The sequence below is a fragment of the Babylonia areolata genome, chromosome 11 (assembly GCF_041734735.1).
Source record: "Babylonia areolata isolate BAREFJ2019XMU chromosome 11, ASM4173473v1, whole genome shotgun sequence".
Taxonomy (NCBI): Eukaryota; Metazoa; Mollusca; class Gastropoda; order Neogastropoda; family Buccinidae; genus Babylonia; species Babylonia areolata.
In genome coordinates, this window is record NC_134886.1 from 6,640,654 (window position 1) to 6,658,153 (window position 17,500).

At 42.1% G+C, this 17,500-nt stretch overlaps 1 protein-coding gene across 1 annotated transcript in view; it reads right to left on the reverse strand.

The window, feature by feature from the left end:
* The window catches only part of LOC143287779 (uncharacterized), a 10,909-nt gene extending 2,743 nt beyond the window's left edge, over nt 1–8,166 (reverse strand). Inside the window, exons 1-3 of the mRNA XM_076596063.1 lie at nt 8,094–8,166; nt 5,267–5,671; nt 2,776–2,894 (exon numbers count right to left, since the gene is read on the reverse strand). Coding sequence (XP_076452178.1) covers nt 2,776–2,894; nt 5,267–5,671; nt 8,094–8,166 — 597 coding nt within the window. The remainder of the gene's footprint in view (nt 1–2,775; nt 2,895–5,266; nt 5,672–8,093) is intronic.
* Nucleotides 8,167–17,500: the final 9,334 nt, after the last annotated feature.

A 17,500-nucleotide genomic window follows, 5' to 3' on the forward strand; every position in this document is an offset into this window, starting at 1 on the left:
GTTGTTGGAGGGATGTGGTGGCGGTCTCCACTCTGGGGGGACGCTCACTCAGTCTGGCTCCGCGACTACGCCATTATTGTCGATAGTAGTGGGCTTAGCAGGTGGTGTCCTAAGTATGTTGAATCAGAATAGGCTCCACTGAATACCACCGAAGTGACTTAGCAGCAGTGCAGGGTCTCCTCTGGTGTGTGACCCCCTGGCGATCTAACATCAATGGTTCCCTGCGGACTGCCGACGGTGGAACTGTGACGGACGAACCCGGGTGTGGCCGTGTATGGGGGAATCTAAATGAGCGGCGTGGGAGTAATGCCACTGAAATGGTGCAGATGATGGGGCAGAAAAAAAGAAAAAGAAAAAAAAGACTAAATGACGTAAAATATTAATAAAGTCAACATAGTCTCTCATGACACTGGCTAAGATATACATATGAATTTAAGACTAAGTGACATCAAAATATGTAAAATCAAAATCGGCAATATCACAGTCTCAAATTCACATCACATTTATCATAGTAAAAAAAAAAAAAAAAAAGAACACCTAAGAACCAAGCGTCACAGAAAAAACACACATCAAAATCATCACAAACGTATGCAAATCAACACAAAGTGTACATCCAGCAATTAGATCACAGCAAACATATGCAGATGGAAAAAAAAAGTTTACGTGAGAAAAGTACAGTTTGAAAAGATATGTTTTGAGTGTTCTCTTGAATGCGGGTGTTGGGGTGTGACGGAAGTGTGGGGGTAGTGAATTCCACTGTTTAGGTGCAACAAAAGAAATGATACGTTCACCGTAATTTTTTGTACGAATCTTTGGAACAGTGTGGGCTTGTCATCTGAAGAACAGAGTTGTATGGATGGTAAATAGACAGAAAATAGATTCAAAAGAAAGGCAGGACAAGAATCAGTGAAGAAATTGTGACAAAGGACTGGGAGTTTGTATTATTTGTACTTTAATGGGGAGCCAGTGAATGGAAGCGAACAGAGGAGTGATGTGTTGACGTTTCGTAGCTTTGAGAGTGAGTCGTGCTGCAGTTTTTTTGTTTGTTTGTTATTTTGTTTTTGTTTGTTTGTTTGTTTTTGTTTTGTTGTTTTGTTTGTTTGTTTGTTTGTTTTTGTCAACAGGTTTGTCAACACAGTGTTTGGGGCATCCAGCAAGAAGAGCATTTCCATAGTCTAATCTGGACGGAACAATGGAACAAACCAAAGTCTTTGTGGTTTCTGTGGTTAGATCTTTTACATAATTTTGCCAGAGTCCAGCACGTTTGTTGCATGCTATGGTTTCTTTTTCAGTGTGCCACGGGACCACGGTTTATCGTCACACCCGAATGACTGGACGCTCAGTTTGAATTTCAACTTGTGAGAAAGGGCAATGGCGGGATTCGAACCCATACCCTCAAGGACACTGTATTGGCAGATAAGCGTCCTAACCATTATGCTGCTTTGATCCTTAACTCACTCAGTACGGCCAGTCCTCTCTTCTCCTCTACACAGACCCCTCGGATGTCCAGTGGGTGTCTGAATGACCCAACCTTTAGGTTCCGTCGTCAAAATTGTCGTATTCTTTGTCAACAGTCACGTCTTCAGTATAAGAGCCTTCCGCTTGTAATATTTTGATGGTGGTAATTGGGGAGAAACGCTGTTATTGTCGTCTCTTTCGCCGTTCGTATGGAGAGAGTTAAACTGGGAAGTAGCTGGTAAAGACAGCGACAATGGACTGGTGTGCACACTGGGGATTAACACGTTTTGAAACAAACAGGCAAGCAGCTCTTCAGAACAAACTGAGAGGAGTAAAGAAGTGACAGTGGCCCTGGATTCTTTCCAATGCAATACTTGTCGACGGTTGTGTACATCCAGGATGCACGTCTTCATTTCCTGTTGCTGCAAAAGATGAAGTCTGCTTTGTCTGTTGACGAGTGCAAATAGCTGAGTGGTTAAAGCGTTGGACTTTCAATCTGAGGGTCCCGGAGATTTTTGCCGATCTTCCAATTCAACATAACTTTATGTACTAGCGCCTGAAGCCCAATCGTGTGTATGCACACGCAGAAGAACAAATACGCGCGTCAAGGATCCTGTTATCCACGTTAGCGACTAGTGGGTTATGGAAACAAGAACATAACCAGCATGCACACCCCCGAAAACAGAGTATGGCTACCTACATGGCGGGGTAAGTAAACAGAATGGTCATATATGTAAAAAAAAATTACATGTTTGTAGTGTATGACTGTGTATGTCTGCGTGACTGATACCTGACTGAATGACACAGGAAACGAATGATGAGCGTCTAATGGCAGCTGTCATTTGGATCTACCCTGGTAGGCGGCGTGTTGTGCAAATGCCACATTGTTTTTATAGCACTTAGGGCTTGGTCTTGGGCTGAGGATATGCGCTATATAAGTATCCATATACTGATTCGTTGTTTTGCCGATGAGATACTCCAACATACAGTCCTAAGATATATCTATCAAGCAAACAAACAAAAAACAACAAAGAGATGTGTGGTCTGTAATTGTTGTTCGTCCATCGTAGTTAATGAGTAAGTAAGCAAGTAATTGACATGCACTATTTTAATAAAGTGTAATGATAAAGCGCATTGAAGTATCCCTGAAATATACAACAAACACGTCCTGAAGTGTAACCAAGCATTACCTGACTGTAACAGGTTACTAAAGTGTAACGAAGGGTAAATCAACCAATGAAGTATCACTGACGCATAATGGAACAATCCTGAAGTGTAAATATACATCAGTTAGAAATGAATAAAAGACTACTCAACCTTAGTGTTTTCTTGCATGAATCCCACGGATCCAGAGCATGTGAGTTTCAGCAATTCTCCCTCTTCCCACGTATAATTCTCTGCACGCGAAGCCGTCAGATTCATCTGCCCAGCAGTAACTGAAAGATAGAATCACCCCTTCCTTCAGAATAACGTGCATGCATTGGAAAGATCTATTTTTTGGGGGGTCTGTCGGTCTGTCTGTCAACAACAACAACAAATATCACACACACGCGGGTGCTTACACACACACACACACACACTGTCACACACACACACCCACACACACACACACACACACACACGCGTGCGTGCGCGCGCGAGAAAGTGAACTAAACGAGGATGTAAGATAATAAAACCCATGTATATCGTTTAAGACTATTCCAAGAAAGAAAACAACAACAAACAAAAACAGTTGTAAATGGACTATTATCAATAGAAGGTTTGTGTTTGATCTAGTATTCTGTTGGAAATGTTTAGTAATGATTATGAAGATGTTGTTGATGATGATGATGATGATAACATTATACGATAATGATAACAATGATAACAATATGTTGATAATACTGATTTTTTTTTTTTTTTTAATATCAGAAAATGATAATATATGGCACACTAGCCAAAAAAACTGCTTTAAGTGCTTAATAAAACACAATATGTTATAAATAACACATTACATTAGAGTTACATATGCACACGAAATTGTAACTGGCAACCTGGACACACACATAAAAACAGCTCATACAAACATGCAAGCATACTTTCAGATATACGTAGATAGCCCAAACTCCATACACCACCCCCACCCCTAAACATATGCATGTAGGCGAATGATAATAATAATCATAATAATGCTAGATAACAATAACAACAACAACGACAACAACAACAATAATAATAATAATAAGAAGAAGAAGAAGAACAACAACAACAACAACATAACAACAACAACAAGAAAAAAAAATGTTGCATTATATTCTCTTAATTTCTACGAACCTTTCTCTCAGAATAAAAGTAAGAATAGTCGCGGAATACTTAGATTTCTTTTCACGTGAATGCTCACAATTTCCAAAGCAATATTATAAAATCAGATGCTGCTTATAAATGCCAAGTTACCTACGTATTTTTCGATAAGTATTCAACTGTTTAAAACAGACTCTCACCTCTGCGGTTTTATCTGTATTCATCATCTGTATTATTGCCGACCATAATTTTACCATGTTTTCTTGATATGAATATTTCCTGATCCTAACCAAGGAAACAAAATAAAACAGAACAAGTTCACTTCTTGTACAAATATCCCATTCTGTAAACGGATTGTGCGACCAAACGGGACATACTTTCCCTCCTCTTTTCCCTTCAGTTAAAAAAAAAGAAAAAAAAAAGGGGAGAAGTTTTGGATGTGTGTGGGTGTATGAAGGCTGGCTGGAAGAAAGTGGTGGATGAAGTTTGATGCTTCCCCCCCCCCTCCCCCCCTAAATACCCTTTGCTAAACACCCGGCGTATACGGCGTATATCAGAGATTGACAGAAGCTTTCAGTTGGGCCAACAGCAAAGTGAAAGCTGTACAATCAATGATTTCTTCACTGCAATGGGAATTCATATACAGCTTTGACTTTGTTTTTTTGCGAAGCACTATGACTCTCAAACTGGAAGGCAGGATTGCACTGGTTCTTTGTGCTGCAGCCCTGGGAGACAGTTGGCCTTTGGGAAACATCCCAACGCCTGCTGCCGCCAAGAGAGTGGGGATTTAGCTCGGGCAAGATACTCCCCACACTAATCAAATTGCAGTTGGGACAGCAGTTGCCTCCTCTGCTGTTCTGTTGGTCATTGTCGATGCAAACTGTCTCTCAAACTCTGCTCGGTACGCGTCGATCAACTGATGAGTGTATGTGATATACGATTCTATGTTTTGCCTTCTGTTTCTAAAATTTACTTCACTTACATTTTACTGCAAAGCGCAGTGAGACCGCTCTGGAACAGTGAGCTTAACTATACCCCATGTTGCTATTCTTCTTATTATTAGTATTATCATTATTATCAATTATTATTGTTATCACTATCATTGTTGTGATCACTATTATACACATCTCCATAGACATGCGCCGTGGAAGAATCAGTCAACGGAGATCTATAGGAGAGTGTTGGGCCCCGCCTTCATATGCCAAGCCCTAGACACCTGGTACGAAGTCACTGCCCCAATGGCCATGAAAGGCTATGGGGCCTTATTTAGTTATCATCATTATCATCATCGTCATCAACATCATCACTAGGAGTAGTAGCAGCAGTAGAAGCAGCAGCAGCAGTAGTAGTAGCAGCAGTAGCAACAGGAGAAGGAGTAGTAGTAGTCGTTGTAGGATTAGTAGTGCACTCTCCTCCCCAACAGTGACGGTTAACTCCTCCTCACCTCAATTCATTCCCTGCGCTAAGTACCACGTCCCAGCTGTAAATACACACACTTTAATGAAATTGATAATTATTGTGTGCTCACATTTCACTGTCAGCCGCTGCTCGCGTGTTCTCTCTATCGAGCTGGGACTGTTTTGTTTTTCAAAAAACGTAGTTTTGCAGAAGTAGCGGCCTTCGTCGAGGCATGTGACTTGGTGCAGAATAAGGGAGATAAATCTCGCATTGATGTTACCAGACACCACAGCGCCGGGAATGTGTGCCACCAGGAAAACTTTCGCACCATTTTTACTGGTATCGGCGTCAGCCAGCGTTTGCTCTTTGAATGTTGGGGCGATCCTCCTTCTGATTGACATGAGAAACACACTGCTGACGCCGGCCGGGGGCTGGCATGTGATGTTCACACTGTCTTTCGTGTCGTTGACGCCTGGGGTCAGATACAGGGCAGGGGGGATGACGGTCATTCGGGACATCAGTTCTTCGCTGGCACCTGCCCATGTAATAAGGGTGAAGGTGGAAGAATGGTTAAGACGTTTACCTGCTGGGCTTAATTCACATGCGCGCAACTGGCGCACTGAAACAGTGAATTCTGTAGAATAAATCAACTCTGATAGGTACTCAGATATATATGCAATCACTCAATGCCTGACAAAGCGCACTGGGTTAATCTTTCAGTCAGACGTCTGACTAGCAGATGTGGTGTAACGAATATGGATTTGTCCGAACGCAGCGAGACATCCTTGAGAAACTGAAAGTGAAAGTGGAATTGAAACTGCTCATATCAAGCGTGATAACGATTGAAGTGGAAAAAAATGTTAGTTGTTTTTGTTGTTGTTGTATTTTTTTCTTTTTGTCATAAGATTTTTCTGTGTATAAAATTCAAGCTGTGCTCTGTGGGAAGAACGAGAATATATCGCTACAGTACAGCGCCGCTACTTTTCCCCCTTCCGCCTATAAGTGTATATCATTCATTATCAAGTTGATTTTGCTGTGGAAACCCTTTTACTGTCGTGGGTTCTTTTACGTGCGCATAGTGCCTGCTGCACAAAGACCTCGTTGTTTTTATTTTTATTTTTTGTCTCACCCGAAAGACTAGCATTCAGACCACCAATCATAGTAACGTATAGGGGGAGGGGGTGATCTGCATATGGGACTCATCCCGTGGACACTCATTGCCTAGTCGAGCACATTACCTTTAAGTGTAGTGTGGTTTTGTGTTCACGTTGTGTGTGTGTGTGTGTGTGTGTGTGTGTGTGTGTGTGTGCATGTGTGTGTGTTTGTGTGTGTGTGTGTGTGTGTGTGTTGCTGTGCTGTAACTATCGGTGACTGCGCTGCGTTGCTGTTGTGTTGTGCTGTGCTGTGTTGTGCTTCGTTGAGCTGTGTTGTGTTGCTGAACTGGTAACGGGAAAAGTGGTGAGGTGGTGGTGAGAAGGCGGGTGTGGGTGGGGATGTTGAAAATACATTATTACATAAAGTGTGTGACTGCGGATGTTGGTTGACAATGAAATCATGAGTATGTGTGTGTGTACGTGACTTAATCCTGTTTGAATGACGCAGGTAACAAATGATGATCCCCCAGTGTTGGCTCTGCCGAGGTAAGCAGCCTGTTGTGCAAATGTCTGTGTAAAGCGTTTAGAGCTTGGTCCCAGACCGAGGATTGGTGCTATATAAAATTAATGTCCATATCATTCATAGTCTGTTCGACACGGTTTGCATCTCTCTCTCTCTCTCTCTCTCTCTCTCTCTCTATATATATATATATATATATATAACCCCGTGTTCCAAGTAAAGATGAAAGCACACCCATCTTGTGAGGCAAATTTGCAACAAGTGTCATGCAGTGAAATTACCAGCAGCTCAGAACTGACGACACTGTTGTGAAACACGGTGTTACTTAGTAGACGTCAATTACTTCGTGACTGTTGCCCCAAGGGGCGGTCACTCAGGACTGCAAGGGGTGCTTGCAGATCAACGGCTGACTAACCATAACAAGGCGCCCCAAGGATCTCCAGAGTCATCAAGAGACCAGCAAGACATCCCGAACGATAACCTCAGTCAACACCAACCTCCTGTGTGAGCGACAACCTCCCCTGTTTCGCCGACGAACATACAGAGGGCTACACAGTTTCGATAGAGAGACGCTCAAACACGACGGACTGAGCTGAGCCGGCACACGCACAGACTAACGGTCAGTGTCTGGACAGATTCTGCCTGCACGACACTTTTATTCTATTGGCGAGCCAACTGTCAAGCACGTTTCATATAAATGTACATAGGCCAGGGTTATCTTGGCACTTTAATACTTTGCTGAGCATCACCCATGTGTAATTAAAAAAAAACTTAAATGGAAATTGCCATATATATATATATATATATATATATATATATATATATCATAGTAAAATTTACCAACAGTGCTTTGTGCATCACCATTCTGATTAATATATTACCTTTGAAACTGTCATATATTAATGCATTAATTATATTTATCTCTATTTCTAATACAGCACCATTGTAACCGAACACGCAATACTGTTACGCATTTTGTTTTCGGAGATGATTTTCACACGTGGGTACCATTTTCTCTATTATCACTAATTGCCATTTGCATATTCTACATGCAGTTGAGCAAAGATAAGCACACGTTCCACGATGTGAATGATTTTGCAACACGTTTATCAAGCTTTACGCTGTATTAAAAAGTCGGCTTGCATCCAATACACTATATGCTGTTATTCTGTTTGAGATATCATATAGGCCTATCTCATGTAAAAGTAACGAAACCAGCCGTTTACACTGGTCCCAGTATTAGAGATACTAAAAATCGATAGGAAAACTACATATAAAATGTTTTCATATTCATTTCGTCTTTGAATTAGTAGAAAAACATTGAACTGATGAGTGTCACTCACATTTGGGTACCCAGTGCATCAGCAGAACAAAGGACACGCGGAGAAATGAAGACATCTCGTTGTCACAAAACATTCTCATACTTCTGTTTATTCCCCCAAAATCGTAATAACTTGCGTCACGATTTCTTTTTCTCTTTCTTTCTTTTTTTCCCCCCAAAAAAATCTTCGTCATCATCTCGGCAACGGTTTACGTCATATTTCCGATCTTTTCATAACATCAGCTATTAGGCCTATTTGCGATGCTTCTGATTTTTCACTGCAGGCTTCATCATTGAGGCGAATGTTTTCCCAGTCAATTCTTTCTGTTCACCCTCCCTCACCTCCCCGGCCCTCCCCCTCCCTCCGGTCCATTTTTTTTTCTGTTCAGTGAGTGCTGATTTTAGCATTGCTGTTTCGGCTTTCATGGACATCATTTTTTATCGCTGCGTATGCGACTTCGTATACTTGGTGTTTCTATTTTCTAATTCACGAGATTTATTCACCATCATCATCGTGTAGACCTCTCAACATAATTTCATTGTTATTGTGTAATCATATATTCATTTTTGTTTTAAATGTGTGTTTGAATTTGTTTTTCAAATCCTTATCGTGTTCGCGAACCTGTGTTAAAGTAAGCCTTAAACTTTAAAGGCGATTTAATTACATTTTCTACATAATTAGGGGAACTGATGAAAATTTGAACACCTTACATGGATCCAAATTAAAACGGAAACTACGATACAGAAATGCATGATAAAGATCTCAGCAAATAAAGAACACAAAATACTTTATGTAAAAAATAATTAATTTTCAGTAACTTGGAAGACAATAAATGAAACAATATTTTTAACTAAAAAAAAAGGTTAAAAAAGCTTAATTTACCATTGCATGTAGCTAATTTGAGCACACAGTGCCTGAAATATGAGCAGGTGTGCTAAATATACCTTCACGACTGTCGTGCGCCAAAATTACGTTTATAGCAAAGTATAGCCTACATAGCTATAACGGCAAAATAAAGCAGAATGTAACATTTTTCTGTGTTCAGACACGTAGATGCGTCAAGACAAGGGGTGAGGCCTTTAAAAAAAAAAAAAAAAAAAAAAAAAAAAAAAGAAAAAGACAACAACAACATGGCATGTATGAAATAATCTCAGAATATCAGCGAAACAAACTGCAAGACTACTTGTCTTGTTTTAATACAATCTGTTATGTGATATCCGGGACACACAGGCAAAGACCACAAGCACATTTACATGCAAGCGTGAGCACGCTACCCAAGTTACCAAAAACTGATGTGCCCAAGTTAGCACCCTTGTTCTTGTTTTGTGTTACGTCATACGACGAAAACGACTTGTGGGTTTGGCGTCATACAACTGGTTGATAACGAAGTTGCTTTGTTAGTTGGTAACATTTTGTTATTCATCAATTTCGATAATGCAGCGAAGGCTTCAACTAATCAGAGGACTAGATTTCACACAAAAGAAGTTGGATTTCGTGAAAAATGGGTTTTAACTCTCTCCATACGAACGGCGAAAGAGACGACGTTAACAGCGTTTCATCCCAGTTACCATCATCAAAATATTGCAAGCGGAAGGCTCTTATACTGAAGAGGTGAATGTTGACAAAGAATACCACAATTCTGACGACGGAAGCTAAAGGTTGGGTCATTGAGACACCCACTGGACATCCGAGGGGTCTGTGTAGAGGAGAAGAGAGGACTGGCCGTACTGAGTGAGTTAACTACTCACCGCCGAAGAACCGATTAAATATCTGACTTGGAACAAACACTTGAACTGCATTCCTGCTCTTAGCATCAAAGTACGACACATGCTGTGGGATGGCTGGAACAGTTTGTTTCAAGCATGCTCAGATCACATACATTCCCCTAAGCAGAGTTGTTCCCACTCAAGTCGATCTCGCTTTAAGTCGATCCATGGGATAAGTGGACACATTTTTTTTGGCCCCGGCCAGCCACATTCTTTATCTCTATACAATTTCCCCGCGTAACTCGACCTCGTGTAAGTGGATTCCTCGCATGCGTCGACGCGGCCAAATTTTTGTGCCCCAGTAAAGTTTCCACCCTGATACGTTGACACTGACGTCTCGTTCCGGACTAAAAACGTGACAGTTGGGAAAAATTGCCGCGTCAGTCCCGATGTAACGTCCCAACCCCCTCCATTCCCCCTTACCCCTACCCACCCCCACCCCTCTTCTGTAGGATCTATCTCGTCCCAGGGGGAGTGCATCAGAATCCTAAATCATCCCCCCGGGGACTAATCAGTGTCTTAAGCTGTCTCAGAGCGACCCCCCTGCCACCCACCTCCCCCATGCAGTTTTGGCCCCCCGCCGACATTATTCGAAAATCTGTTCCAAAGCATTCCCTGAAAAACTAAAACAGAGTTCCCCTTCGTCTCTCTCTCTCTCTCTCTCTCTCTCTCTCTCTCTGTGCGGTCAATACTGATCAGTAACTAGTCATACCAGGTCGAAAAGTCTTGACACTGCAAACACATTCTGATTTTTAATTTTAAAAATATTTTTTATTGTGGTCTGCAGTGGTCAGTAACGATGATCAGTGGTCAGTCACCGGCCAAATCCTGTAATGAAATCCAATACTGCAAAAATCAGTCAAACGTGGGAGAAAGGGTGAGAGCGGGATTCGAACCCAGATCCTCTAGGACTCTCTGTATTGGCAAATGAGCGTCTAAACCATTTTGCCACCTTCGTCTTGACGGCGTGTTGTCCTGTTGAAGAAACTACAGAACGAAAGACCGGACAGAAGGAACAGATAAACAAAGAAAGAAAGAGAGAGAGGATAAGACAGAAGAAGAAAAAAAAAACAACAACAAAAGAAAGAAAAGAGGACAATTTAGAGAGATCTTGTTACCTCGCCTAAATGTCCTTTTCCTTGAACAGGTAAGTTAGAAATGCGTGTGTGTGTGTGTGTGTGTGTGTGTGTGTGTGTGTGTGTGTGTGTGTGTGTGTGTGGTGTGCGTGAAATATGAAATATATGCCTGACAAAAAGAAAGATGAGACAGAACGAATACATAAAGAAAAAACGAAGAAAGAAAGAAGGTGATAAGACTTTTTTTCTTTAAAAATAAAAAAAGACGACTTTTCAGTATCTGTTCTCTTTACTTTTTCCTTTCTTTCTTGTTCTTTCTTTCTTTCATTCTTACTTTCTATCCTTCTTTTTTTTTCTTTATTCATCTTTTATTCTTTTTCTTTCTCAATTCTCTCCGTTTTTGCCATTTTTGTCAGGTCTGAAATTACATGAAGAGGAAAAAAAAAGCAAAAAAAAAAAAGCAATGACATTAACTCACTCAGTACGGCCAGTCATCTCTTCTCCTCTACACAGACCCCTCGGATGTCCAGTGGGTGTCTCTGTGACCCAACCTTTAGCTTCCGTCGTCAGAATTGTGGTATTCTTTGTCAACATTCACCTCTTCAGTGTAAGAGCCTTCCGCTTGTAATATTTTGTTGGTTGTAATTTGGGTGAAACGCTGTTAACGTCGTCTCTTTCGCCGTTCGTATGGAGAGAGTTAACCGAAAAAAGAACGAAAACAAGAAGCAATGGAATCAGGATTCCCGGACGCTTACCGGACACATTGTACGGATGTCTGATTTCTGTGGGGTGACTTTCGCCGATACAGTTCGCTATCTCCATGTTGACACACTCCGGGGGTCTGTGAACTTTGTTGTGTCAGTCACGTGAGTGCGTGCGCAGGAAGTGTCACGCCATGCAGGAAGTTAGGGGTCATAGGAAAGGGTTTGACCTTGACCTTGCTTGCGGAAATTCTGATTGTGTCAACGTGTATGGGCAGTTTTGACATCCATTCTTATTTGTTTGTTTGTAAAGATTAATTTCTTTGTTTTTACATTATTTAGTTTATTTCGTTTTATTTCACATTAAGTTTACTTTAGTTTCATATCAGTCTAATTTTAGTGTGGTGTTAGCGTAGTTTAATTTTAGTTTAGTTTTTGCACAACGTCCAGGTACGTAGGTAGCACAGGGTATTCAGATAGCAGCACCAGCAGCAGCAGCAGCAACAAGAAGAAGAACAAAAACAACATGCATTAGAATGAATTCAAATCAACAAATCCCAATTAGAATATAAAAAAATAAATAAAATAAATAAAATTTTAAAGGGCATGTGGATGACACATGAAGCGACGCTAACGAAGTCCCCAAACTCTTCAAGGGTTGAGGGTGTCTTGAAATGAACGGAAACAAAGCATGTCGTTTAATGAAGCTGTGAAGATTTTCGCGGGTGTTCGAGAAAATTGCGTTCCAGGGTGGCCAGAAAACAAACAAACAAACATCCACAAAACACATTTCAATTCAGAATGCTGCTTCCGCTGAGGCTCCTCCTACTGCTGCTGTTTCTGTTGCTGCTGCTGCTACTATCAGTATCACCGCTACAGTTCCTGTCGATGCTGCTTCTTATTGTTCTACTGCTGCTCACGGTTGCCACTTCTGCTTGTACTATTGCCACCATTGCTGCTGCTGCTGCTGCTGCTGCATGTACAAAAGCTGCTGTCGCTACTGCTAGTACTACTAGTGCTGATGCTGTTGATGCTGCCCCTGCTACTGTTGCTGCTGCTACTGCTAGCATTACTGCTACTAATATACACTACTACTACTACTATTGCTGTTGCTACAGCTTCTCCTCTTCCTTCTCCTCCTTCTCCTCTTCCTTCTCCTTCTCTGTCTCCTCTCCATCTTCTCTTCTTCCCCTTCTCCTACTATCTATCTATTCTATCTATCTATCTATCTACTATCTATCTGTCTATCTATTAACTATCTATCTATCTGTCTATCTATCTATCTACGAACTATCTATCTACAGTGAAGGAGGAGAAAGCTAAATGAAGGCAGACTGATGGGGTGGGCAGGAGGAGGACGAGGACGTGCTGGTGTGTGTGCGGAGGGGCCGGGGTGGGGGTGTGCGGAGGGGCCGGGGTGGGGGGTGGGGGGTGGGGGTGTGCGGAGGGGCCGGGGTGGGGGGGGGGAGGGAGGGAGCTAGGGAGGAAGGGGAGAGTGTCCAGAGTGACGACTGACGAGGTCGGAGAGCAGGGGATCAGTGGGCAGACAACCCAGGCAGAAAGACAATTTCCGACACGGCTTTAACTGGGGTCTGATGTGGTAAACGCCTCTCCCTAACTTCCCCTTGTCCCCCCAACAGCGCTGTAATTACTGTCCCTGATGGAGGCACTAACCGTTCAGCACCGAAGGTGTCAGTGGTTAGTGAAGTGTGAGTCGTGGGTCGTTCGGTCTTCCATGGTAATTTAGTTCTTGGTGTTTTTTTTTTTTTTTTTTCCTTTGCTGTCTTCTTGCCCATCCAGCACACCACTCACACGTACAGGTACCGCCCCTGACTTTTCTATCCGTGCACGCACAGGCTTTCTCACGCGCTCGGATTGGTGTGATCGTGTGTAGTGTGTGTGTGTGTGTGTGTGTGTGTGTGTGTGTGTGTGTGTGTGTGTGTGTGTGTGTGTGTGTGTGTGTGTGTGTGTGTGTGTGTGTGTGTGTGTGTGTGTGTGGTTCCCTGAGTACGTGCGAGCGTGTTTTTGTGTCTGTGGCTGTGTGTTCGTGACTACGCCTGCTTGTGCTCATGTGTGTATTGGTATAGATGCTAAATGAGGGTTAGAGTGAACTTCGTTGCCAAGACGACTTGTTTCCTGGCTTACAACAAAGAGTTCGTTTCCCGCTCAAGGGAAAGAAAGCAAGCAGTCTGTTGGAACCTCACGGCAGATGACGTGAATCCGCAGACAAAACCATTTCCGTCGCTGTCTGCCTCTCTCTGGGTACTAATCTAGGTTGGTTGAGTCTTCGAAGCGAGGTGAACAGGGTTTTTTTGTGGGGTTTTTTTTAAAGATTTTTCTCAATCCACGACAAATGCTTTTTTTTTCATGGATTAAACAAAGGTTTACTCGAAGCCGTTTTACAGAACACGTTTCATTGTGATATCAATCAAAATCTGACACAACATTGAGGTACGCATCAAAATAATAACCATACATCATTGCACCATTCACTGTACATACACCGATAAGAAAAACAGAAACATATCTTCATGCACACACAAAATCGTATAAATGTTCGTACTAGGATAGCTGAATTTTTTTTTTTTTTTTTTTTAAATGATCTACTCAGTTGATTGTTAGAATGTGTGTAGGATATTTGGCAACATAAATTACTGCTATTAACGCAAGAATGGCCTAATGGATAAGGTGTCGGTCTCCGGAGCTGCAGATTGTGGGTTCGAGTCCCATCAAGGTCGCGCTTTTTTTCTTTTTCTTTTTTTTTTTTTCCCCCTCGATCAGCGTGTTGGGTTTATACGATGATAATGTGTCTGCTGCTCTTCTCTCTCTCTCTCTCTCTCTCTCTCTGTGTGTGTGTGTGTGTGTGTGTGTGTGTGTGTGTGTGTGTGTGTGTAGTAGTAGTAGTAGTAGTAGTAGTAGCAGTCTTCAGTTTAACGTCTTCCACTTTAAGTGATATTAGTGTGTGTGTGTGTGTGTGTGTGTGTGTGTGTGCGTGCCTGCGTGGGTGCGTGCGTGCGTGCGGGAGTGCATGCGTGCGTGTACATGCGCATGTGTGTGTTGTTTTTTTGTTTCAGTGTTTATTTTTCAAACAGTAGAGTTGGTGTAACGTAATGGATGTAGCCGCACACTCCGATACCTCCATGAAACTAAAACAAATGTATTCTGTCAATGGGCTTCGTCGATATTCGCCTTCATCAGTAAGAGAAAATTCGGAGGGTAAATCCGTACCATTTGATCTGTTGAAGCAACCTCTCAGCTTGTCTGTTCCTTGATTCTTAGTCGCATTGACTACTGCAATTCACTACTCGCTGGTTCAGTTGCCCTCTGATCTGTCATCACGCCTTCAGATGATCTTGAACAGTACTGTCAGAGTCGTTCTTAAAAAGCCCCCTAAAGATCATGTTATCCCTTTCCTGCGTCAGCTTCACTGGCTGCCCATCCAGTACAGAATTCAGTTCAAAATTGGCATATTGGCTTATCGCCACTTCGAAGGTTCCCTCCCATTATCCTGCGATTATATCTCTCTCTCTCTCTCTCTCTCTCTCTATATATATATATATATATATATATATATGCAATTTGTAGTGTTGTATTGGTGGATATTGATCTTGTTTTCCACTTCTATGTCTTCATGTGCTCTTGTGTTGTATAATGCGCTAATATATATATATATATATATATATATATATATATATATATATATATATATATATAGAGAGAGAGAGATAGATATAGATATATAAGAGAGAGAGAGAGTGAGAGAGAGAGAGAGAGAGAGAGAGAGAGAGAGAGAGAGAGAATGATGACTGAATGAATGAATCTTTATTTTCCAACGGTGAAGACATTAGCACTTTGGCCGACTTACACATCTGCCGTTGTTCTAAGAGACACACAAACTTGTACGCATATAAATGGTGTTATACTTACGTATAATGTACTAGTATAACACAGCGTCAAACTGAGAGACACAACATCGCTCACATCTGAACGAAGCGGAAGCGAGTAACACACACACACACGCATACATACACTAACACACTAGCACAAACACACACACACACACACACACACACACCAAGGGAAAAACAACAACAAAACCCTAGCATGACTGCAACTCACGAATGATTAAAGTGAAATTAACACAGAAAAGTAATGATAAAATTTAAAACACAGATGTAAGAGACATAAAAGCAAATAAGGCGACGGGTAATAGGGATATGGACAGATAGACACATTATCAGAAAGACAGAGAGAGGGAGAGAGAGAGGAGAGACAGACAGACAGAGAGAGAGAGGGAGAGAGAGAGAGATGTAAAGATATGCCAGTGCGGGAAAAAAGAAAGAAAAAAAAAAAGAGTTGGGTGAGGATAGTTCACAATTTGTAATACATGTAAGTATACAGAATCGTAGACATGACCAGACTAGAGTTTGATTTCGTTTGTTTGTGTCCACTGTAAGGAGAAGATCTCTGAAAACAATATTCCATGGCGTGATACGTTATCAACTGATTGACGCATTTCGACATAGTTTGTAAGGATTGTCAGTGACAATATTATACCAGATTTTCGGTCTCGCTTTCGGCACGCATGTACTGTCCAAGTTTCTCTTTGAATGTTGTGGTGGAAAAGGGTTATTTGATGTGTTTGGGGAGATTGTTCGAGCAGTGCGTGCTGGAGTATGCCAGAATGAATTTATAAAGGTCTATTCTTGGCTTGGGTAGAGTAAGAGTCGCATTTCGGGAGTAAGGGTTGCGAATTTCATAGCAGACAATGGTTTGGTGTATATAAGTGGGACATTTACCGAATATAATTTTATGCATAAGTACGCATAAGTATGTCAGTGTGAAAGCAATGATTAAAGAGGGAAAGAAAGTGTTAGGTTGGGTGAGGATGGTTCACAATTAGAGAGAGAGAGAAAGACAGACAGAAAGAAAGAGAGAGAGAGAGCCGGAACCAGACACAACAAGAAACAACCCCAGCGACCCTGACCCTGGCCCTGACACACTGACCTGTGCAATTGACGACAACAACACACCTTCTGTTGCAGACAGTCAAGACAACGAACTGAGCCAGTTGCCAAGAGAACCAGCCAAGAAGCCCACAGGCATGGCCGTGGAAATCCGTATCGTGTGGTCCGGAAACCACACTTGTGATATCAGCTGTTGCAAGTTGAGGCGGTCTGTCCTGAACCACACTTGGCATGTCTGTCTGTGTGTCTGTCTGTGTGCTTGTCTGTGTGCCTGTCTCCTCCTCTTCAGTTTGAATACTTTTGTATCTTATTTTCTTTTTTTTATCTTTATTTTCCCTCAAGGCCTGACTAAGCGCGTTGGGTTACACTACTGGTCAAGCATCTGCTTGACATATGCGGTGTAGCTTGTATGGATTTGTCCGAAACGCAGTGACCCCTCCTTGAGTAACTGAACTTCACTGGTCTAACCTTCTCTCTGTCTAAGACTCTGTCCTGACCTCTTATGACATCTCTCTCTCTCTCTCTCTCTCTCTCTCTCTCTCTCTCTGTGTGTGTGTGTGTGTGTGTGTGTGTGTGTGTGTGCAAATTATTTCACGGATCGTGCACACACAAACAAATAAACCAGACGGCCAAACAAACAGAGAACCAGCGAGATGATTGCGCCTTGTCACATGATCTCACAGTGTCGCTCCCTCTCTCAGATAAGGAGACAGGGTTAAGATGGGGGATGAGGGTTTAGGGGAGGGGGAAGCAAAGTAAAATTGATGTGACAGTCAGCAAGATGAAATATTTGTAACAAACACACACACGCGCGCGCGCGCGCGCGCGCGTGCACACACACACACACACACAAAGGCGTGCGCTCACACAAATGCATGAATACATGCACGCACGCACGCATGCATAAATGCAATCTTT